Here is a 23,942-nt window from a genome sequence, read left to right on the forward strand (position 1 = left end):
CTGGGAGTCTGAGTGTGTTTGTCTCCCTCTGCAGGCGACCAGAGGAACTCCATCATCCAGTGGCTGTCCAGGTCCAACTGGGACTTCCCTGCAAAGATCTCCTACAGTAACGAACCTGAAACCTCAACTCAAATCCTGCTGCTTGTGTCTGTCTGCAGAAAGCTGTTAGCCACAGTTAGCTACTGTTAGCCACAGTTAACTACTGTTAGCGGTCCTCTCATAACGTCACATTATGGAGAATCAGCTGCAGCACTACTGTTTTTATCTCTGCTTTAACTTCACTTTACTAGCATCTGACAGCTGCTCCCGCTCTGTCTCCAGGACAGCGTTGCCGTGGTGATCGATCTATGCTTTGCCGGAGGGAGGTGTTGAGTCGATACTGCTCCATCGCTGGATACCGACAGATGTGCTGCAAGTCCTGCAGCGAAGGCAACTTCAACAACTCTGACAACTTCAGCAACTTCAGCAGCACGAGCTCGCCGGGCAGCAGGTGAGCCGCAAAGAGACACAACCACCTCGTCACTTTTTACTTGTTGATCCAAAATATCACAAATTCTCCTCCATCTGCGTCTCGTAGCTCGTGGAGTCTGACCACAGAGACGGCGACCTCAGTGTCCAGCTCCTCCATTGTCAGTGACATCATCACGCCACCCACCAGCATCACTGTGACTCCGCCCCCTGCCAGCATCACCGTGACTCCGCCCCCTGCCAGCATCGCTGTGACTCCGCCCCCAACCAGCAGGAGCAGCACCGACTTCGTTTATGTGGAGTACGAAGATTACGACGAGTACTCATCCTACGAGGACCCTGAGATCCCGATTGAGATTCCTGATATGCCAGCAACCACCACCAGTACCAGTACCACCACCACCAGGACCACCAGTACCACCAGTCCCACCACTACCACCAGGACCACCAGTACCAGTACCAGTACCACCAGGACCAGGACCGCTACTACAAGACGTACAAGAAAAACTGCTCCGCCATATTTGTTCAGGAAGAAAGCAACCACTCCCACGGTTCCCATGGTAACTACTGACGGTCAAAGGTCAACGCTGGCACCGGTCAGCACGTCTGCCGTCCCAGACTTCCCCACCGCACTGTGGACTGATGACATCATCACCGTGACATCATCACTGAACAAAACATCCGGGGGGCGGAGCCTCAAAACTCAACTTAATCCATCAGAACCTGAACCGACCCCGTCGCCGGCGTTCGGTCCGTCCTCCCAGAGAGACAACAACTCGGTGGACGAGGTCTCGTACCGGATCGTCGGCGTGGACGGGGACGCCGCGAGGCAGCAGAGCTACTTCGTGCCGCGCTTGCCTCCGTTCCGCGAGCGAACACAAAACAAACGCATCCAGGAGCTTCTGAACGAGAAGCGGCGTCAGGATCTCCTGAGGCGGCCGAGCAGGAGCCGAGTCGGCAGGACTGAGCGGAGACACGCCGGATTATAAAAACATTGAAGCACTTTTTTTTTCACCGCATGTGCAGCTCGCTCACTTCCTGCTAACGCTAACGAACTCTACGAGACACAGACTGCAGAGTCCAGCTTCCTGTTTCCTGACACGTTCAGAGCTCATACTTACAGGTTCTTAAATCAATGTCAAGTATCGTCAACCGTGTCAGACCAGGATGTGGACGGTTTGCTTCAGCTTCCTGCAGAAATCCAGATCCAGGTCCTGATCCTGATCCTGATCCTGATCCTGATCCTGGTCTGTTCAGCTTCAGCTGGTTTTCACTTGTTGGTTTCATGATGTTTGTAAAAGATAATCTCAAATAAAGCAAAGTCTCATCCAGCTGCTGATGTTACGACTCCTGAACCACAAGATCATTTCTTTATGCTGCACACATGATCACATGATCACCTGGTGACATGATCACCTGATCACATGATCACATGGTCACATGATCACATGATCACATGGTCACACGATCACATGATCACATGATCACATGATCACATGGTGTTCTAACAGGTTCAGTGTTTATTTTCTGCACAACTTTCTAAATGAACCTTTTACTTGGTAAAGATGGTAACGAGGGTAAAGCTCCTTCAGTCTCAGTGGTGAACAAACACTCAATTAAAGGATCATTCTGCTGATTTTTCTATATTTGTCTTCATGTTTGGATCCAAACTAACAAACTAATCTGTTCACAAGGTGTGTGTGTGTGTGTGTGTGTGTGTGTGTGTGTGTGTGTGTGTGTGTGTGTGTGTGAGAAAGATATATTCTATTCCTCTGTTCCTTCATTATGAGAGTTTGGTCAGAAACAAAGATGAAGTATGAAGTTAGTGTGAGAACATGAAGTCAGTCTGTGGCTGGAGTTAGTGTGAGAGCATGAAGTCAGTCTCTGGCTGGTTATATAAAGTCCTGGTCTCTGCTGCCACCTGCTGGACTCAATAAAGCATCACAACACCAGGAACTGATTTACAACACATGAACACTGATGTTGATACAGATTAGTTTGCAAGAAATGTTAAAAAATAAAATAATATTTATTCAAATTGTTCAACTGAAACATAAAACAGAGTTCATACTCCTAGTGATGGTCAGGAAGTCTGCATCGTGTCTTCTTTCCATGACACGAGGTGTTGGAACGGGGGTTAGGTATCAGGGTTAGGGGTTAGGTATCAGGGTTAGGGGTTAGGGTTGGGGGTTATGGGATAGGGGTTAGGGGTTAGGGAGATCTGGTCTCAGTGGATGAGCCTCATCACCAACAGTAGGCCTGTGTCCTTAGCCTCTCTCTCAGCAGCATAAACCTGAGTCTGTGTGGAACAGCATAAACCTGAGTCTATGTGGAACAGCATGAACCTGAGTCTGTGTGGAACAGCATAAACCTGGGTCTATGTGGAACAGCATAAACCTGAGTCTGTGTGGAACAGCATGAATCTGAGTCTGTGTGGAACAGCATGAATCTGAGTCTGTGTGGAACAGCATAAACCTGGGTCTATGTGGAACAGCATGAACCTGAGTCTGTGTGGAACAGCATGAATCTGAGTCTATGTGGAACAGCATAAACCTGAGTCTATGTGGAACAGCATAAACCTGAGTCTATGTGGAACATCATAAACCTGAGTCTGTGTGGAAAGCATAAACCTGAGTCTATGTGGAACAGCATAAACCTGAGTCTGTGTGGAACAGCATAAACCTGAGTCTGTGTGGAACAGCATAAACCTGAGTCTATGTGGAACAGCATAAACCTGAGTCTATGTGGAACAGCATAAACCTGAGTCTGTGTGGAACAGCATAAACCTGAGTCTGTGTGGAACAGCATGAACCTGAGTCTGTGTGGAACAGCATGAACCTGAGTCTGTGTGGAACAGCATGAACCTGAGTCTGTTTGAAACAGCATGAACCTGAGTCTGTGTGGAACAGCATGAACCTGAGTCTGTGTGGAACAGCATGAACCTGAGTCTGTGTGGAACAGTATGAACCTGAGTCTGTGTGGAACAGCATAAACCTGAGTCTGTGTGGAACAGCATAAACCTGAGTCTGTGTGGAACAGCATAAACCTGAGTCTGTGTGGAACAGCTGATCTGTTGTGCAGCCGATCACAGAACATGAATCAGCGTCAGAGCAAATCGATCTGGTGTTAATGAAGTTACCAACCCTAACCCTAACCCTAACCCCAACCCTAACCCTACAGCTGCATATTCACATATTTTATTAGGTTTTAACAGTATTACAAACACACATGAGACATTAAACTTGGTAACACATATTACACTGTCCCACACACACAGTTAAATATATAAAGGTTTAATAGTTCCGCCTCCGGTCCAGCAGGTGGCGGTAAACACAATAAACACCAACAGAGGAAGCGGAAGTAGTAGAAGTGCTGTCCAATGAGAGGCGGAGGAGGGCGGGACTTCACGTCCTTCAGCAGGAAGCAAACATGGCGGCAGCAGCAGTGAGAAGCATCGGGTCCACTCTCAGTAGAAACCTCCGAGAGGTCCGAGTCCACCTCTGTCAGACCTCAGCGGCCAGCCAGGGGGCCAGGTGAGAGGAGGGGGGGGCAGGTAGAGGGGTTAGGGGGGGTAGGTGAGGGGAGGGGGGGCAGGAGGGAACAGCCATTCACTCTGTTAGCAGCTAGCCGCTAGCCGTTAGCTTCAGGTCAGATCAATAATAAACTTTATTAAAGCTCCGCGGTGAAGTCGGTCTGAGGTTGGAGCTTTAATAATCAGACTCTCCGCTGATATTTGCACCTTTTATTTTATACAAATGTTTTATAATTCATTCATTTTCTATAGAAGAGTGTTTATTTCATATTATCTGACCTACATCAATCAATACCAAGCCTCCAATCACTTGCATTGAGCTTCATGACGTCCTAGCAGAGCCTCATGACGTCATAGCAGAGCTTCATGACGTCATAGCAGAGCCTCATGACGTCATGCAGGTTGTCATAAAGCTTTAACCTCAGACTAACTTCACGGCGCTATTAAAGCAGCTGTTTATCTTCATATGAACATTAAACATCTGGTAATCACAGAGGAGGCAGAGTGAGTTATTACAGTAGTATGAGCTTCAGATTATAATAATAATAATAGTAATAATAATAATAAGGGATGGCTTGATACTCTGTCTACTCTGTATCTGACCTCTGACCTTTGACCCCTGTGTGTTTCAGGGACTTTGTGGAGCAGCACTATGTTGAACTGAAGCAGTCGAACCCTGAGTTTCCCATCCTGATCAGAGAATGCTCCGGAGTCCAGGCTCGACTTTGGGCCAGATACGGTGAGATGGGGGGGGGGGGGGGGTATTTCACAGATAGAATATTATGGGATATATTTGGGATTATATCAGTGATAAGACAAACAGTGTGTCTCCAGCTCAGGAATGACATCATCACTGGTCCTTCCTGTCCTGTAGTTCATCCTGCTGGCTCATACAACTCTAACAGACACGCTTAGACATGCTGCAGAGCTCCAGATGTATCCCAGGTTCCTCAGGTTCCTCAGGTTCCCCAGGTTCCCCAGGTTCCTCAGGTTCCCCAGGTTCCTGAGGTTCCCCAGGTTCCTCAGGTTCCCCAGGTTCCTCAGGTTCCCCAGGCCTTCAAAATACAGCTGATCACTGATACAGCTGATCATTGATCCAGCTGATGAGCAGCTCTGTGCTGCAGTGGTTTAGAGAGTATTTAGTGTGAGTAGATGAACTAACTGAGATCTATCTGCTTCCACTAGCTCAGATTATGGACTAACTCTCCTATCAAAGCTGGTCAGACACACTCAGCTCTATATTTCAGTCACACTACAGTCTGTAACTTTCACTGAGGAACTATTGATCTCATCAGTGAGTGAATGAGCTGAACTTCCTCCTGATGAATGCAGGAAACATTATATAGATTATTGATTATATCTGGTTAAGGGTCAGAGTTCACCTCGGCTGACCTGAACTTTAACATCTAACCTGCTGCCTGAGAAACAGCTGGAACTAAAAGTTCATTCATGCTCTCATTATCAGCAGCTTGGATTACTGCTGCTGTATCCTGGCTCTGATACTTACTGATCACTAACTGATCACTAACTGATCACTGATCACTAACTGATCACTGTTCACTGACTGATCACTAACTGATCACTGATCACTAACTGATCACTAACTGATCACTGATCACTAACTGATTGTGTGTGTTGTTTCAGACTTCGGGAAGGAGAGCAGCGTCTCAGTGGAGAACATGTCAGCTGACCAGGTGGCCAAAAGTCTGCAGACGCTGGTTCAGTCCAAACATTAAACCCCCCCCCCCCCCCAGCTGGATGGTTCAGTCCAAACCTTAACGCCCCCCCCCTCCTGTGGCCGGATGGTTCAGTCCAGACTGAGCTTGTAAAATGTGTTGATGTGAATAAATATTATTAATGTCTCTGATTCTGCTGCTTTATTTCTATTATTCACAGTTATTGATGAAGGTGACGGGTATAAATAAATGTGTATATATATAGATATATATATATGATCAGTTCATACATCAGGATTATATGTATGATCAGTTAGTAAGACATTTCTCTCTCTGTATTTGTAATGAAGTATCATCATATTAGACTGAACTACAGATATCTGTTCTGTTTCACCTGATGAGATCAATATTAATAATAATATTATCATCATTAATATTATTATTAATATTGTTAATAGATGTGACAGAGGTCTGTTAATGTCTAAAGGAGACACGCAACGTCTGAATGTTGTAAATGTAAACAACGTCGTGACGCGTCTGTACGTCATGGCGTCACAGTTCAAAGAGGAAGTGACGGATATTCAGTGATCATAACAGAGCGAAGCTAACAGCTAACAGCTAACAGCAGAGAGAAAACACACCGGGAGGTTTCCGTTCATTACCGGACAGCAGAGCACCGGACAGCAGAGCACCGGGCACATTACCGGGCAGATTACCGGGCAGAGCACCGAGCCTCCGCAGAGATGCCTGAGAGTAAGATGCTGCGTTTATTAGCAGGCTAACACACCGTTAGCATCCTAGCTTGAACTAGCTGCTACTGAGCTAGCTGCTACTGAGCTGCGTTTACAGTATAAACATATTAAACCCTGTTAGAGAGTTTCTCAGTAAACTCTGTGATGTTAAATTAAACTTACATGAGTGATGTGAGTCAGTATTTAATGCTTCAGTGTTTAATGAGCCTGTTAAAACTTTAATTTATCTGTTAATGAAGAAAATATTAAAAACAACCAAGATGGTAAATTAAAATACTAATTAATATTATTGAGACTCAGTAATCCATAGATGTGATCAGTGATCAGATTAGTAGATATTATTTATTATTTTATTTAACTGCTGAGGTCCTGATCAGAAACAGATTATTTCTCTCTTAGATTTTTATTTTTCTCCGTTTTTACGTTTGAAGTTAAAATAAATAAATAATAATAAAATGATTAATAAATGTAAACCTGACTGAGCTAATGTTTAATGTTATGTTATGTTATTGATCAGATGAGTTATTGATTGTTGTGTTTCCTGTTGCAGCTGAGAGCTACTCCAACCCGCTCGCGCCTGACGGGCACGAGGTGGACGATCACCGCGCGGCCGCGCAGTGAGTATCACGATACTGCGCATGCTCCGATATATATATTGGTTATTTTATCGTAACCTCCTGTTTGGTTATTTTATCGTAACTTCTGTTTGGTTATTTTATCGTAACTTCCTGTTTGGTTATTTTATCGTAACTTCTGTTTGGTTATTTTATCGTAACTTCCTGTTTGTTTATTTTATCGTAACTTCTGTTTGGTTATTTTATCGTAACTTCTGTTTGGTTATTTTATCGTAACCTCCTGTTTGGTTATTTTATCGTAACCTCCTGTTTGGTTATTTTATCGTAACTTCTGTTTGGTTATTTTATCGTAACTTCCTGTTTGGTTATTTTATCGTAACTTCTGTTTGGTTATTTTATCGTAACTTCCTGTTTGTTTATTTTATCGTAACTTCTGTTTGGTTATTTTATCGTAACTTCTGTTTGGTTATTTTATCGTAACTTCCTGTTTGGTTGTTTTATCGTAACGTCTCCGTGTCTCCGCAGGTCAAAGCTAACCAACGATGACTTCAGGAAGCTGCTGATGACGCCGCGGGCGACGCCCTCGTCGGCTCCGCCCTCCAAATCCCGACATCATGAGTGAGTCAACGAGACGGAGACGTATTGATTATCGATCAATCGGCAAATATTCAGAACACAGAATCATCAATTACAGCCTTAGTCAGTTATCAGTAATCTATAATCTATAATCAGTAATCTATATTAATCTATAATCAGTAATCTATATTAATCTATAATCTATAATCTACATTAATCTATAATCTATAATCACTGATCCTGATGGTGAAGGTAGTGACTGTGTGTATTTCCCAGAATGCCGAGGGACTACAACGAGGACGAGGATCCTGCAGCTCGAAGGAGGAAGAAGAAGAGGTGAGACCACGATCATAAACTCAAACCCAGTTATTGATCACATGTTATCGATTATTGATTATTGATTATTGATGGTCTGTTTCAGTTACTACGCTAAGCTCCGTCAGCAGGAGATGGAGCGAGAGCGCGAGCTAGCGGAGAAATACCGCGACCGAGCGAGAGAGCGCCGAGACGGAGTCAACAAAGATTACGAAGAGACGGAGCTGATCAGCACGACGGCCAATTACAGAGCAGTGGGCCCCACGGCGGAGGCGTGAGTGTGTTACTGTAGGCCCCACGGCGGAGGCGTGAGTGTGTTACTGTAGGCCCCACGGCGGAGGCGTGAGTGTTACTGTAGGCCCCACGGCGGAGGCGTGTGTGTGTGTGTGTGTGTGTGTGTGTGTGTGTGTGTGTGTTGGTTTTTCTATCTTGGTGGGGACCGCAACCTGACATATTACCAACCCTGTGGGAACCGACTCCTGGTTTCCATGGCAACGAGCATTGGAATCAATAGCAAACAGCCTCCTGATAGGCCTGGTCCCCACAAGGATGGTTTTCCTGACTGTGTGTGAACCCCAGAGGTCACACACGGTACTGCAGTATGTAAGTGTGTATATTAGCATGTTAGCTTCGTATTAGCATGTTAGCTTAGCGATTAGCCCCCTGGGTTTCAATCCAACATTTGTTCAAATACTGAACATGAATTGTACTGTGGCTAACAGTGATGTCAACTTCATGCTAATAGACGTTAGCATTACGGGTCCCAACAAGGGGGGCAAAATTCAGGTTTCAGATTTATGAGTTGTTTTTTTTTTGTTCAAACAGTATTATGATGAATTTAGGAATTAAAATTATGTCTGTAGACCCTTTTAGAAAGGCTGGACCCCACAGTACAGCACCCTGTCAGGAGTCCCCTCGAGGTAGTAAAAGCGCGTGTGTGTGTGTATAATATGTGTGTGTGTCTATAATGTGTTTAATGTGTGTAATGTGTGTGTGTGTGTGTGTGTGTGTGTATATAATGTGTGTAATGTGTGTGTGTTGCAGAGATAAGTCTGCAGCAGAGAAGCGTCGGCAGCTCATCCAGGAGTCTAAGTTCTTGGGAGGTGACATGGAGCATACTCACTTGGTGAAAGGTCTGGACTTCGCTCTGCTGCAGAAGGTACATGCTACATGCTAATGCTACATACTACATGCTACACGCTATATACAACATACCGCTCTGCTGCAGGAGATACAAGCTACATACTATATACTACAAGCTACATGCTACATACTACATGCTACATACTGCTCTTCTGCAGAAGGTCTGAACAACATTTCTGTGACCTCAAAACATCATTACTACACAATATATAATATATACTGTATACTATAGTATATAGTATACAGTATGTACTATGTACTATAGTATATACTACATACTATACTGTATACTTCATCCTATAACATTGGTGTATTTCACGTTGCAGGTCAGAGCTGAAATCACCAGCAAGGAGAAAGAAGAAGAAGACATGATGGAGAAAGTCCAGAAAGAGGCCAAGTATGTAACCATGACAACAGAACCAGGTTTAGTATGTAACCATGACAACAGAACCCGGTCTCGTTCAGGGTTCAAATATTAGAATCATATTTGGATAAGATAAACTAAAGAATAACCAGCATGTACGTAAGTAATGAATATATACACATACGTATCTGACCTGTCTGTCTGACCTTTGACCTCTTAGGAAAGACGTGGAGCCGGAGGAGAAGATCGAGTTTAAGACTCGTCTGGGTGAGTTTGATCCTCTACTCACCTGTTCTAACCGGTTCTAACCGGTTCTAACCTGTTCTAACCTGTTCTAACCGGTTCTAACCTGTTCTTACCGCTTCGTACCTGTGCAGGTGTGTACTTACCTGTATGTGTTCTCCTCTCAGGTAGGAACATCTACCGCGTGGTAGATCTGGTTCTAACCGGTTCTATGTTCTCTCAGGCAGGAACATCTACCGCGTGGTGTTCAGGACGGGTCAGGTGGAGAGGAACGAGCTCTTCCTGCCGGGCAGGATGGCCTACGTCGTGGATCTGGACGATGAGTTCACCGACACCGACATCCCGACAACCCTGATCCGCAGCAAGGCTGACTGTCCCAGCATGGAGGTAAACCTGGTCCCCCTAGACCTGGTCCCCCTAGACCTGGTCCCCCCAGACCTGGTCCCCCTAGACCTGGTCCCCCTACACCTGTCCTTGTGTCCTCATGTCCTTGTGTCCTCATGTCCTCATGTCCTTGTGTCCTCATGTCCTTGTGTCCTTGTGTCCTTGTCTCCTCAGGCTCAGACGACTCTGACCACCAACGACATCGTGATCTCCAAGCTGACTCAGATCCTGTCGTACCTCCGACAGGGAACTCGCCACAAGAAGATGAAGAAGAAGGAGAAAGGTAACTGCTGCTGACATCATCTTCATCATCATCATCATCATCATCACCATCATCATCATCACTGAGGCTGTTAGAGGTGATTTCATGATATTGTGTTTGTGTTTCAGGTAAACTGGACGATAAGAGAGCTCCTGAAGCTGATATCAGGTCAGTTAATCTCTGCAGCTGCTGCTCTGATCTGTCTCTGACTCTCTGTCTCTGACTCTCTGTCTCTGTCTCTGTCTCTCTGTCTCTGACTCTGACTCTCTGTCTCTGTCTCTCTGACTCTGACTCTCTGACTGACTTTGACTCTCTGTCTCTGTCTCTGACTCTCTGTCTCTGACTTTGACTCTCTGACTCTGACTCTCTGTCTCTGACTCTCTGTCTCTGACTCTCTGACTCTCTGTCTCTGACTCTCTGTCTCTGACTCTCTGTCTCTGACTCTGACTCTCTGTCTCTGACTCTCTGTCTCTGACTCTGACTCTGTGGCTCTGTCTCTGACTCTGACTCTGTCTCTGACTCTCTGTCTCTGACTCTGTCTCTCTGTCTCTGACTCTCTGTCTCTGACTCTGTCTCTCTGTCTCTGACTCTCTGTCTCTGACTCTCTCTGACTCTCTGTCTCTGACTCTCTGACTCTGACTCTGTCTCTCTGTCTCTGACTCTGACTCTCTGTCTCTGACTCTCTGACTCTCTGTCTCTGACTCTCTGTCTCTGACTCTGTCTCTGACTCTCTGTCTCTGACTCTGTCTCTCTGTCTCTGACTCTCTGTCTCTGACTCTCTGACTCTGACTCTGTCTCTCTGTCTCTGACTCTGACTCTCTGACTCTGACTCTCTGTCTCTGACTCTCTGTCTCTGACTGTCTCTGACTCTCTGACTCTGTCTCTGACTCTCTGACTCTGTCTCTGACTCTCTGTCTCTGACTCTGTCTCTCTGTGTCTGACTCTCTGTCTCTGACTCTGTCTCTGACTCTCTGTCTCTGTCTCTGACTCTCTGTCTCTGACTCTCTGTCTCTGACTCTGTCTCTCTGTCTCTGACTCTCTGTCTCTGACTCTCTCTGACTCTCTGTCTCTGACTCTCTGACTCTGACTCTGACTCTCTGTCTCTGTTTCTCTGTCTCTGACTCTCTGTCTCTGTCTCTGACTCTCTGTCTCTGACTCTGTCTCTGTCTCTGACTCTGACTCTCTGTCTCTGTCTCTCTGTCTCTGACTCTCTGTCTCTGTCTCTGACTCTCTGTCTCTGACTCTGTCTCTGTCTCTGACTCTCTGTCTCTGACTCTGACTCTCTCTCTCTGTCTCTGACTCTGACTCTCTGACTCTCTGTCTCTGACTCTGACTCTCTGTCTCTGTCTCTCTGTCTCTGACTCTGACTCTCTGTCTCTGACTCTCTGTCTCTGTCTCTGACTCTGACTCTGTGGCTCTGTCTCTGACTCTGTCTCTGTCTCTGTCTCTGACTCTGTCTCTGACTCTCTGTCTCTGTCTCTGTCTCTGACTCTGACTCTGACTCTCTGACTCTCTGTCTCTGACTCTCTGTCTCTGTCTCTGACTCTGACTCTGTGGCTCTGTCTCTGACTCTGACTCTGTCTCTGACTCTCTGTCTCTGACTCTGTCTCTCTGTCTCTGACTCTCTGTCTCTGACTCTCTCTGACTCTCTGTCTCTGACTCTCTGACTCTGACTCTGTCTCTCTGTCTCTGACTCTGACTCTCTGTCTCTGACTCTCTGTCTCTGACTCTCTGTCTCTGACTCTCTGTCTCTGACTCTGTCTCTGACTCTCTGTCTCTGACTCTGTCTCTCTGTCTCTGACTCTCTGTCTCTGACTCTCTGTCTCTGACTCTCTGACTCTGACTCTGTCTCTCTGTCTCTGACTCTGACTCTCTGACTCTGACTCTCTGTCTCTGACTCTCTGTCTCTGACTGTCTCTGACTCTCTGACTCTGTCTCTGACTCTCTGACTCTGTCTCTGACTCTCTGTCTCTGACTCTGTCTCTCTGTGTCTGACTCTCTGTCTCTGACTCTGTCTCTGACTCTCTGTCTCTGTCTCTGACTCTCTGTCTCTGACTCTCTGTCTCTGACTCTCTGTCTCTGACTCTGTCTCTCTGTCTCTGACTCTCTGTCTCTGACTCTCTCTGACTCTCTGTCTCTGACTCTCTGACTCTGACTCTGACTCTGACTCTCTGTCTCTGTTTCTCTGTCTCTGACTCTCTGTCTCTGTCTCTGACTCTCTGTCTCTGACTCTGTCTCTGTCTCTGACTCTGACTCTCTGTCTCTGTCTCTCTGTCTCTGACTCTCTGTCTCTGTCTCTGTCTCTGACTCTCTGTCTCTGACTCTGTCTCTGTCTCTGACTCTCTGTCTCTGACTCTGACTCTCTCTCTCTGTCTCTGACTCTGACTCTCTGACTCTCTGTCTCTGACTCTGACTCTCTGTCTCTGTCTCTCTGTCTCTGACTCTGACTCTCTGTCTCTGACTCTCTGTCTCTGTCTCTGACTCTGACTCTGTGGCTCTGTCTCTGACTCTGTCTCTGTCTCTGTCTCTGACTCTGTCTCTGACTCTCTGTCTCTGTCTCTGTCTCTGACTCTGACTCTGACTCTCTGACTCTCTGTCTCTGACTCTCTGTCTCTGTCTCTGACTCTGACTCTGTGGCTCTGTCTCTGACTCTGACTCTGTCTCTGTCTCTGTCTCTGACTCTGTCTCTGACTCTCTGTCTCTGTCTCTGTCTCTGACTCTGACTCTGACTCTCTGACTCTCTGTCTCTGACTCTCTGTCTCTGTCTCTGACTCTGACTCTGTGGCTCTGTCTCTGACTCTGTCTCTGTCTCTGTCTCTCTTTGTCTCTGACTCTGACTCTGTGGCTCTGTCTCTGACTCTTTCAGCATCTTTGAGGACATCGGGGACTACATCCCGTCCAACACCACGTCCTCCAAACCTCCCAAAGACAAAGACCGCCACCGAGACCGAGAGAGAGAGCGGGAGAGAGAGCGGGAGAGAGAGAGAGACAGAGAGAGAGAGAGAGAGGACGACAGCAAGAGCCGCAGACACAGTTACTTTGAGAAGCCACGAGGAGACGAGCAGGTGAGACAGGTGGAGGGGGACAGACGGGTGGAGGGGGACAGACAGGTGGAGGGGGACAGACACGTGGAGAGAGATAGACAGGTAGAGGTGAGACAGGTGGTGGGGGACAGACAGGTGGAGAGGGACAGACAGGTAGAGGTGAGACAGGTGGTGGGGGACAGACAGGTGGAGAGAGATAGACAGGTGGAGGGGAACAGACAAGTGGAGAGCGATAGACAGGTGGAGGGGGACAGACAAGTGGAGAGAGATAGACAGGTGGAGGGGGACAGAGAGGTGGAGAGAGATAGACAGGTGGAGGGGGACAGAGAGGTGGAGAGAGATAGACAGGTAGAGGGGGACAGACACGTGGAGAGAGATAGACAGGTAGAGGTGAGACAGGTGGTGGGGGACAGACAGGTGGAGAGGGACAGACAGGTAGAGGTGAGACAGGTGGTGGGGGACAGACAGGTGGAGAGTGATAGACAGGTGGAGGGGAACAGACAAGTGGAGAGCGATAGACAGGTGGAGGGGGACAGAGAGGTGGAGAGAGATAGACAGGTGGAGGGGGACAGAGAGGTGGAGGGGGACAGACAGGTGGAGGGGGACAGACAAGTGGAGAGAGATAGACAGGTGGAGGGGGACAGACAAGTGGAGAGAGATAGACAGGTGGAGGGGGACAGAGAGGTGGAGGGGGACAGAGAGGTGGTGGGGGAGGTGGGACAGGTAGGGACAGACAGGTGTAGAGAGACAGACAGGTGTGTGTGGTGGGGGACAGACAGGTGTGTGTGGTGGGGGACAGACAGGTGTGTGTGGTGGGGGACAGACAGGTGTAGAGAGACAGACAGGTGTGTGATGGGGGACAGACAGGTGTAGAGAGACAGACAGGTGTGTGTGGTGGGGGACAGACAGGTGTAGAGAGACAGACAGGTGTGTGTGGTGGGGGACAGACAGGTGGAGAGGGACAGACATGTGTAGAGAGACAGACAGGTGTAGAGAGACAGACAGGTGTGTGATGGGGGACAGACAGGTGTAGAGAGACAGACAGGTGTGTGATGGGGGACAGACAGGTGTAGAGAGACAGACAGGTGTGTGTGGTGGGGGACAGACAGGTATAGAGAGACAGACAGGTGTGTGTGATGGGGGACAGGCAGGTGGAGGTGAGACAGGTGTGTGTGATGGGGGACAGACAGGTGTGTGGTGGAGGTGAGACAGGTGGAGGTGAGACAGGTGTGTGTATTGTTCCCTGTCTAACATGTCTCTCTGTGTGTCTCTGCAGGTGCTGGACGTAGACTCAGGTAAATCACTTCATTTACTCTCATTAGATTACTCTCATTATCAATTATCTAAAAAGTCTGAAGGTCTCTCTCTCTACCTCTCTCTCTCTACCTGTCTCTCTCTCTACCTGCCTGTCTGTCTCTCTACCTGTCTCTCTCTCTACCTGCCTGTCTGTCTCTCTACCTCTCTCTCTCTACCTGTCTCTCTCTCTACCTGCCTGTCTCTCCACCTGTCTGTCTCTCTCTCTACCTGTCTCTCTCTCCACCTGTCTGTCTCTCTACCTGCCTGTCTGTCTCTCTACCTGTCTCTCTCTCTACCTGCCTGTCTGTCTCTCTACCTCTCTCTCTCTACCTGTCTCTCTCTCTACCTGCCTGTCTGTCTCTCTACCTGTCTCTCTCTCTACCTGCCTGTCTGTCTCTCTACCTCTCTCTCTCTACCTGTCTCTCTCTCTACCTGCCTGTCTCTCCACCTGTCTGTCTCTCTCTCTACCTGTCTCTCTCTCCACCTGTCTGTCTCTCCACCTGTCTGTCTCTCTCTCTACCTGTCTCTCTCTCCACCTGTCTGTCTCTCTACCTGCCTGTCTGTCTCTCTACTTGTCTCTCTCTCTCTCTCTCTCTCTCTCTCTACCTGTCTCTCTACCTGTCTCTCTACCTGTCTCTCTCTCTACCTGTCTCTCTCTCTCTACCTGTCTCTCTACCTGTCTCTCTCCACCTGTCTGTCTCTCCACCTGTCTGTCTCTCTACCTGTCTCACTCTCTACCTCTCTCTCTACCTGTCTCTCTCTCTACCTGTCTCACTCTCAGGTCCTGGATCAGTCAGAGAACAGATCAAAATGATCAATGAGAAGTTTGCAGGAGCAGCAGGCAGCCAATGGCCGGGCCAGGATTCATATCCTTATTTACTATTGGTCACAGCAAGAGACGGGGGCGGGGCTTTCTGTAGTACTGTGATGTAGTAGTACTTGTAGTAGTACTTGTAGTACTTGTAGTACTTGTAGTAGTATTGTCTTTAACTGGCAGTACTGTGATGTAGTAGTACTTGTAGTACTTGTAGTAGTATTGTCTTTAACTGGCAGTACTGTGATGTAGTAGTACTTGTAGTAGTACTTGTAGTAGTATTGTCTTTAACTAGCAGTACTGCTCCAGGACGGAGAGACAGAGACGGGAAAGAACAGCTGGGAGATTTCTTTGGAGGATCGAACTCATACGCTGAGTGTTACCCTGCTACGTAAGATACACACACACACACACACACACACACTGTTACCCTGCTACGTAAGATACACACACACACACACACACACACACACACACTGTTACCCTGCTACGTAAGATACACACACACACACACACACACACACACACACATACACACACACACATACACACATACACACACACACATACACACACACACTGTTACCCTGCTACGTAAGATACACACACATACACACATACACACACACACACACACACACACACACGCCGTGTGTGAACACAGTGGTCAGGAAAACCATCCTTGTGGGGACCAGGCCTATCAGGAGGCTGTTTCCTATTGATTCCAATGCTCGTTCCCATGGAAACCAGGAGTCGGTCCCCACCAGGATAGAAAAATACACACACACTATTACCCTGCTACGTAAGATACACTCGAATATTTAAATATGTATATATGTGTGTGTGTGTGTGTGTGTGTGTGTGTGTGTGTATCTGTGTGTGTGTGTGTGTGTGTGTGTGTGTGTGTGTATCTGTGTGTGTGTGTGTGTGTGTGTGTCTGTGTGTGTGTGTGTAGGATGGATGACCTGGCGGTGGACAGTGATGAAGAGGTGGACTACAGTAAGATGGATCAGGTAACTATCAGCTGATTATTGATCAGTCAGTATTTCACTGTTTGTAATAAAAGGTTTACCTGACATGTGACTCCTCATCTTCATCTTCATCATCATCTGATGATGATGATGATGATGATGATGATGGTGTGTGTGACCCCAGGAGCTCAGTTGTCGGGGCTTTTATGCCCCTGGTAGGGTCTCCCATGACAAACAGGTCCGGGGGGAGGGGCCAGACAAAAGGTAGCTCAGAAAACCCCAATGACGAGCAACACAGTTGGTCTTTCGTGTCCCTTGCCCGGACGTGGGTCACCGGGGCCCCCCCTGGAGCCAGGCCTGGGGGTGGGGCTCGGGGGCGAGCGCCTGGTGGCCGGGCCTTCGCCCATGGGGCCCGACCGGGCACAGCCCGAAGAAGGGACATGGGACCCCGCTCCCACAGACCCACCACCAGTGAGAGGGGCCAAAGGGGTCCGATCCTCGGCTGCAGAAGCTAGCTCTAGGGACGTGGAGCGTCACCTCTCTGGTGGGGAAGGAGCCTGAGCTGGTGCACGAGGTTGAGAAGTTCCGGCTAGATATAGTCGGCCTCACCTCGACGCACAGCAAGGGCTCTGGAACCAGTCTGGAACCAGTCTCCTCCAGAGGGGTTGGACTCTCTTCCACTCTGGAGTTGCCACTGGTGAGAGGCACCGGGCAGGGGTGGCAATACTTATTGCCCCCCGGCTTGGTGCCTGTATGTTGGAGTTTACCCCGGTAGACGAGAGGGTAGCTTCCCTCCGCCTTCGGGTGGGGGGACGGATCCTGACTGTTGTTTGTGCCTATGGTCCAAACAGCAGCTCAGAGTATCCTCCCTTCTTGGACTCCTTGGAGGGGGGGCTGGAGAGTCTCCCTCTGGGGATTCCCTCGTTCTGCTGGGGGACTTCAACGCTCACGTTGGCGGCGACAGCGAGACCTGGAGGGGTGTGATTGGGAGGAACGGCCCCCCCGATCTGAACCCGAGCGGTGTTCTGTTGTTGGACTTCTGTGCTCGTCACATATTGTCCATAACCAACACCATGTTCAGGCATAAGGGGGTCCATATGTGCACTTGGCACCAGGACACCCTAGGCCGCAGAAGGAGTCCTATAGGACCTTATTGGCCTGTAGGACTCCGGAGGCAGCAGGCACCTCGGATTCAGGAGGAGCAGTGTGGTTTTCGTCCAGGCCGTGGAACTGTGGACCAGCTCTACACCCTCTGCAGGATCCTTGAGGGTGCATGGGGCCCAACCAGTCCACATGTGTTTTGTGGACTTGGAGAAGGCATTCGACCGTGTCCCTCGGGGAGTCCTGTGGGGGGTTCTCCGGGAGTACGGGGTACCGGACCCCCTGATAAGGGCCGTCCGTTCCCTGTATGACCGGTGTCAGAGCTTGGTCCACATCGCCGGTAATAAGTGGGACTTGTTTCCAGTGAGGGTTGGACTCCGCCAGGGCTGCCCTTTGTCACCGATCCTGTTCATAATCTTTATGGACAGGATTTCTAGGTGCAGCCAGGGTGTGGAGGGGGTCCGGTTTGGTGACCTCAGGATTGGGTCACTGCTTTTTGCAGATGATGTGGTCCTGTTGGCTTCATCAGACCGTGACCTCCAACTCTCACTGGATCGGTTCGCAGCCGAGTGTGAAGCGGCCGGGATGAGAATCAGCACCTCCAAATCCGAGTCCATGGTCCTCAACCGGAAAAGGGTGGAGTGCACTCTCCGGGTCGGGGATGAGATCCTGCCCCAAGTGGAGGAGTTCAAGTACCTCGGGGTCTTGTTCACAGTGAGGGAAGGATGGAGCGTGAGACCGACAGGCGGATCGGTGCGGCGTCTGCAGTAATGCGGACTCTGCACAGATCCGTCGTGGTGAAGAGAGAGCTGAGCCGAAAGGTTCCTACCCTCACCTCTGGTCATGAGCTTTGGGTTCCTACCCTCACCTCTGGTCATGAGCTTTGGGTTCCTACCCTCACCTCTGGTCATGAGCTTTGGGTTCCTACCCTCACCTCTGGTCATGAGCTTTGGGTTCCTACCCTCACCTCTGGTCATGAGCTTTGGGTTCCTACCCTCACCTCTGGTCATGAGCTTTGGGTTCCTACCCTCACCTCTGGTCATGAGCTTTGGGTTCCTACCCTCACCTCTGGTCCTGAGCTTTGGGTTCCTACCCTCACCTCTGGTCATGAGCTTTGGGTTCCTACCCTCACCTCTGGTCATGAGCTTTGGGTTCCTACCCTCACCTCTGGTCATGAGCTTTGGGTTCCTACCCTCACCTCTGGTCCTGAGCTTTGGGTTCCTACCCTCACCTCTGGTCATGAGCTTTGGGTTCCTACCCTCACCTCTGGTCATGAGCTTTGGGTTCCTACCCTCACCTCTGGTCATGAGCTTTGGGTCGTGACCCAAAGAACAAGATGGCGGGTACAAGCGGCTGAAATGAGCTTCCTCCGTAGGCTGGCTGGGCTCTCCCTTAGAGATAGGGTGAGAAGCTCAGTTATCCGGGAGGAGCTCGGAGTAGACCCGCTGCTCCTCCGCGTTGAGAGGAGCCAGATGAGGAGGCTCGGGCATCTAGTCAGGATGCCTCCCGGACGCCTCCCTGGTGAGGTGTTCAGGGCCCGTCCCACCGGTAGGAGACCCAGGACACGCTGGAGAGACTATGTCTCTCGGCTGGCCTGGGAACGCCTCGGGATCCCCCGGGAAGAGCTGGACGAAGTGGCTGGGGAGAGGGAAGTCTGGGCTTCCTGCTTAGGCTGCTGCCCCCGAGACCCGACCAGGGTCAGAGGATGAGGACGGATGGATGGATGATGATGAAGATGATGTGGTGATGATGAAGGTGATGATGATGATGAAGATGCTTTGTGTTTCAGGGTAATAAGAAGGGTCCGCTGGGTCGGTGGGATTTCGACACTCAGGAAGAATATTCAGATTATATGAACAACAAGGAAGCTCTGCCCAAGTAAGTCCCTGTGTGTGTGTGTGTGTGTGTGTGTGTGTGTGTGTGTGTGTGCGTGTGTGTGCGTGTGTGTGCGTGTGTGTGCGTGTGTGTGTGTGTGTGTGTATTGTGTATTTCTTTTAGAGCTGTGTTCCAGCATGAGTGTGTATAATGTGTGTGTGTGTGTGTGTATAGTGTGTATTATAATGTGTGTATCTCTGCAGAGCTGCGTTCCAGTACGGAATAAAGATGTCCGAAGGGAGAAAGACTCGTCGCTTCAAAGAGACCAATGAGAAGGCAGAACTGGACCGCCAGTGGAAGAAGATCAGTGCTGTGAGACTCACACACACACACACACACACTACACACACTCACTACACACTACACACACACATATATACACACACACACACACACACACACACACACACACTACACACTACACACTACACACTACACACACACCCATGATACTAGGGTTGCTGAACGTTCAGACGGAGAGCTGGTATCACCGTCACTGGTTAGTTTCCTGCTGCAGTGTTCTGATCAGCTGTGAGACCGGCTGCTGATCTTTGCCAAGAAAAGCCAAGCGAGCTCCTCTTCTTCTTGGGACCTGGACCTGTCAGACCTGGACCTGTCAGACCCGGACCTGTCAGACCCGGACCTGTCAGACCTGGACGTGTCAGACCTGCACGTGTTGCTTCTGCTGGCTTCACGCGTCCCCTCGGTATCTTGTGGTCCCCTCGGGGTTAGGGTTAGTAAGGGATGGAGGAGGATCAGCTCACGTCTTCTTAACGGAGGGAAAAAGCCGATCAGTGCGATGTTTACGACAACGTTCAGGTCCAAAACAACGTAACCATGGTAACCGTCTGATCGGCTCCGTTATCAGCTGTTACTCATTTACTGACCGAGCAACGAGTCAACGATACATACCTGCTTCCTTTTTCAAAAAATGATACTACACACACACACAATACATACACATATACACATAGACGTATTATTTGATGATGTCATGATGATGTCATGATGATGTCATGTGTCATGTGTTTCAGATCATAGAGAAGAGGAAGAAGATGGAGGCTGACGGGTGAGTGTCATCATTCCTTCAGCCAATCAGAGAGGAGGAGGAGGCGGTCCTTGTGTTTTAATTGATTATTAATTATTATATATTATTATTATTGATCAGTTTATTGATTAAAGGTTTAAACTGTGTTTTATGTTTCAGGGTCGACGTGAAGAGACCCAAGTACTGATCACTTCCTGCCAAGTACTGATCACTTCCTGCCGCTCCGCCATCAGTATGGATCAATAATCTTTGTTATTAAGCTCATGAGTCTTTAGTGAGATCAGCTGAGGTCAAAGGTCAAAGGTCGATCAGCTGTCAGGATTTTAAACATCAGTCTGTTAATAAATTGATAACTTTAATAGTTTGATTAGTTTTGTTAGATTTGATCAGATATGAAACATATTGATCAGAAACTCGTCAATAAAAACTTGTGATGTCACTTCCTGTGTGTTTGGATCGTTTTTAACCAACGAGGTCGTTGATCTGAAGCAAGTTTCTACTTCCTGTCCGTAAAACATCCAACAGTTAGCTGTTAGCAGTTAGCGGCTAGCAGTTAGCGGCTAGCAGTTAGCGGTTAGCTAACGTTACGATAATAAACATGAAACTGCAACGTTCAGAGTCTTTAGGCTTTTATTTTGGTTTTCTCTCGGAGCAGCGATTCACTTCCTCCTGAGACTTCCTGTCGGCGGCCATCTTTACTGCAGGAAGGTTCGGTTTGGTTTTTATGGATAAATGTTTAATAAGATTAATCAATGAAGCTAAATGATAAATGTTCAAAACAAAAAGGAAAATGTGATTCAACAGAAGAAATGAAGCAGCAGATATCTCCCATCATTAGTCAGAGGAGGAGGAGCAAGAACAAAACACATGAAAAACATCTTCAGGGTTTATATTTATATTTTATTAACTATTATAGAAGGAGTAATATTAACTATTATAGAAGGAGTAATATTAACTATTATAGAAGGAGTAATATTAACTATTATAGAAGGAGTAATATTAACTATTATAGAAGGAGTAATATTAACTATTATAGAAGGAGTAATATTAACTATTATAGAAGGAGTAATATTAACTCTATTATAGAAGGAGTAATATTAACTATTATAGAAGGAGTAATATTAACTATTATAGAAGGAGTAATATTAACTATTATAGAAGGAGTAATATTAACTCTATTATAGAAGGAGTAATATTAACTATTATAGAAGGAGTAATATTAACTATTATAGAAGGAGTAATATTAACTCTATTATAGAAGGAGTAATATTAACTATTATAGAAGGAGTAATATTAACTCTATTATAGAAGGAGTAATATTAACTCTATTATAGAAGGAGTAATATTAACTATTATAGAAGGAGTAATATTAACTCTATTATAGAAGGAGTAATATTAACTATTATAGAAGGAGTAATATTAACTATTATAGAAGGAGTAATATTAACTATTATAGAAGGAGTAATATTAACTCTATTATAGAAGGAGTAATATTAACTATTATAGAAGGAGTAATATTAACTATTATAGAAGGAGTAATATTAACTATTATAGAAGGAGTAATATTAACTATTATAGAAGGAGTAATATTAACTATTATAGAAGGAGTAATATTAACTATTATAGAAGGAGTAATATTAACTATTATAGAAGGAGTAATATTAACTATTATAGAAGGAGTAATATTAACTATTATAGAAGGAGTAATATTAACTATTATAGAAGGAGTAATATTAACTATTATAGAAGGAGTAATATTAACTCTATTATAGAAGGAGTAATATTAACTATTATAGAAGGAGTAATATTAACTATTATAGAAGGAGTAATATTAACTATTATAGAAGGAGTAATATTAACTCTATTATAGAAGGAGTAATATTAACTATTATAGAAGGAGTAATATTAACTATTATAGAAGGAGTAATATTAACTATTATAGAAGGAGTAATATTAACTATTATAGAAGGAGTAATATTAACTATTATAGAAGGAGTAATATTAACTATTATAGAAGGAGTAATATTAACTATTATAGAAGGAGTAATATTAACTCTATTATAGAAGGAGTAATATTAACTATTATAGAAGGAGTAATATTAACTCTATTATAGAAGGAGTAATATTAACTATTATAGAAGGAGTAATATTAACTATTATAGAAGGAGTAATATTAACTATTATAGAAGGAGTAATATTAACTATTATAGAAGGAGTAATATTAACTATTATAGAAGGAGTAATATTAACTCTATTATAGAAGGAGTAATATTAACTCTATTATAGAAGGAGTAATATTAACTATTATAGAAGGAGTAATATTAACTATTATAGAAGGAGTAATATTAACTATTATAGAAGGAGTAATATTAACTCTATTATAGAAGGAGTAATATTAACTCTATTATAGAAGGAGTAATATTAACTATTATAGAAGGAGTAATATTAACTATTATAGAAGGAGTAATATTAACTATTATAGAAGGAGTAATATTAACTATTATAGAAGGAGTAATATTAACTCTATTATAGAAGGAGTAATATTAACTCTATTATAGAAGGAGTAATATTAACTATTATAGAAGGAGTAATATTAACTCTATTATAGAAGGAGTAATATTAACTATTATAGAAGGAGTAATATTAACTCTATTATAGAAGGAGTAATATTAACTATTATAGAAGGAGTAATATTAACTATTATAGAAGGAGTAATATTAACTATTATAGAAGGAGTAATATTAACTATTATAGAAGGAGTAATATTAACTCTATTATAGAAGGAGTAATATTAACTATTATAGAAGGAGTAATATTAACTATTATAGAAGGAGTAATATTAACTATTATAGAAGGAGTAATATTAACTCTATTATAGAAGGAGTAATATTAACTCTATTATAGAAGGAGTAATATTAACTATTATAGAAGGAGTAATATTAACTATTATAGAAGGAGTAATATTAACTATTATAGAAGGAGTAATATTAACTCTATTATAGAAGGAGTAATATTAACTATTATAGAAGGAGTAATATTAACTATTATAGAAGGAGTAATATTAACTATTATAGAAGGAGTAATATTAACTCTATTATAGAAGGAGTAATATTAACTCTATTATAGAAGGAGTAATATTAACTATTATAGAAGGAGTAATATTAACTATTATAGAAGGAGTAATATTAACTATTATAGAAGGAGTAATATTAACTATTATAGAAGGAGTAATATTAACTCTATTATAGAAGGAGTAATATTAACTCTATTATAGAAGGAGTAATATTAACTATTATAGAAGGAGTAATATTAACTATTATAGAAGGAGTAATATTAACTATTATAGAAGGAGTAATATTAACTCTATTATAGAAGGAGTAATATTAACTATTATAGAAGGAGTAATATTAACTATTATAGAAGGAGTAATATTAACTATTATAGAAGGAGTAATATTAACTATTATAGAAGGAGTAATATTAACTATTATAGAAGGAGTAATA

General features: G+C 45.5%; 3 protein-coding genes across 3 annotated transcripts in view; all 3 read left to right on the top strand.

Annotated features, from left to right (window-relative positions):
* The window catches only part of LOC128371832 (A disintegrin and metalloproteinase with thrombospondin motifs 2-like), a 30,733-nt gene extending 28,832 nt beyond the window's left edge, over nucleotides 1-1,901 (top strand). The window contains 3 exon segments of the mRNA XM_053332213.1: nucleotides 35-106; nucleotides 322-490; nucleotides 578-1,901. Coding sequence (XP_053188188.1) covers nucleotides 35-106; nucleotides 322-490; nucleotides 578-1,457 — 1,121 coding nt within the window. The 3' untranslated portion in view covers nucleotides 1,458-1,901.
* Nucleotides 1,902-3,850: 1,949 nt separating this feature from the next.
* On the top strand, nucleotides 3,851-5,799 carry ndufa2 (NADH:ubiquinone oxidoreductase subunit A2). Its single transcript, XM_053332247.1, has 3 exons — nucleotides 3,851-4,001; nucleotides 4,633-4,739; nucleotides 5,645-5,799. The coding sequence occupies exons 1-3, from the start codon at nucleotides 3,898-3,900 to the stop codon at nucleotides 5,734-5,736; spliced, it is 303 nt and encodes a 100-aa protein (XP_053188222.1). The 5' UTR covers nucleotides 3,851-3,897; the 3' UTR covers nucleotides 5,737-5,799.
* A 465-nt stretch (nucleotides 5,800-6,264) lies between these two features.
* On the top strand, nucleotides 6,265-20,878 carry ik (IK cytokine). The gene is made up of 20 exons (XM_053332218.1): nucleotides 6,265-6,429; nucleotides 6,979-7,045; nucleotides 7,529-7,621; nucleotides 7,856-7,915; nucleotides 8,001-8,168; nucleotides 8,939-9,053; nucleotides 9,364-9,434; nucleotides 9,622-9,668; nucleotides 9,868-10,031; nucleotides 10,203-10,311; nucleotides 10,419-10,458; nucleotides 13,157-13,355; nucleotides 14,611-14,629; nucleotides 15,412-15,495; nucleotides 15,745-15,835; nucleotides 16,400-16,457; nucleotides 19,306-19,394; nucleotides 19,595-19,703; nucleotides 20,426-20,460; nucleotides 20,599-20,878. Exons 1-20 carry the CDS (start codon nucleotides 6,420-6,422, stop codon nucleotides 20,624-20,626), a joined length of 1,656 nt encoding a protein of 551 aa, XP_053188193.1. The 5' UTR covers nucleotides 6,265-6,419; the 3' UTR covers nucleotides 20,627-20,878.
* The last annotated feature ends 3,064 nt before the right edge of the window (nucleotides 20,879-23,942 follow it).

This window comes from Scomber japonicus, chromosome 13, assembly GCF_027409825.1.
Source record: "Scomber japonicus isolate fScoJap1 chromosome 13, fScoJap1.pri, whole genome shotgun sequence".
Taxonomy (NCBI): domain Eukaryota; kingdom Metazoa; phylum Chordata; class Actinopteri; order Scombriformes; family Scombridae; genus Scomber; species Scomber japonicus.

What these genes read in the sequence shown, in the direction of transcription:
- ndufa2 (XM_053332247.1), top strand. Translation starts at nt 3,898, where the DNA reads ATGGCGGCAGCAGCAGTGAGAAGCATCGGGTCCACTCTCAGTAGAAAC. An exon ending in GCGGCCAGCCAGGGGGCCAG is followed by an intron (nt 4,002 to 4,632) that starts GTGAGAGGAGGG and finishes TGTGTGTTTCAG; the next exon opens with GGACTTTGTGGAGCAGCACT. An exon ending in TCGACTTTGGGCCAGATACG is followed by an intron (nt 4,740 to 5,644) that starts GTGAGATGGGGG and finishes GTGTTGTTTCAG; the next exon opens with ACTTCGGGAAGGAGAGCAGC.
- ik (XM_053332218.1), top strand. An exon ending in AAAGTCCAGAAAGAGGCCAA is followed by an intron (nt 9,435 to 9,621) that starts GTATGTAACCAT and finishes TTGACCTCTTAG; the next exon opens with GAAAGACGTGGAGCCGGAGG. An exon ending in GCTCCTGAAGCTGATATCAG is followed by an intron (nt 10,459 to 13,156) that starts GTCAGTTAATCT and finishes TGACTCTTTCAG; the next exon opens with CATCTTTGAGGACATCGGGG.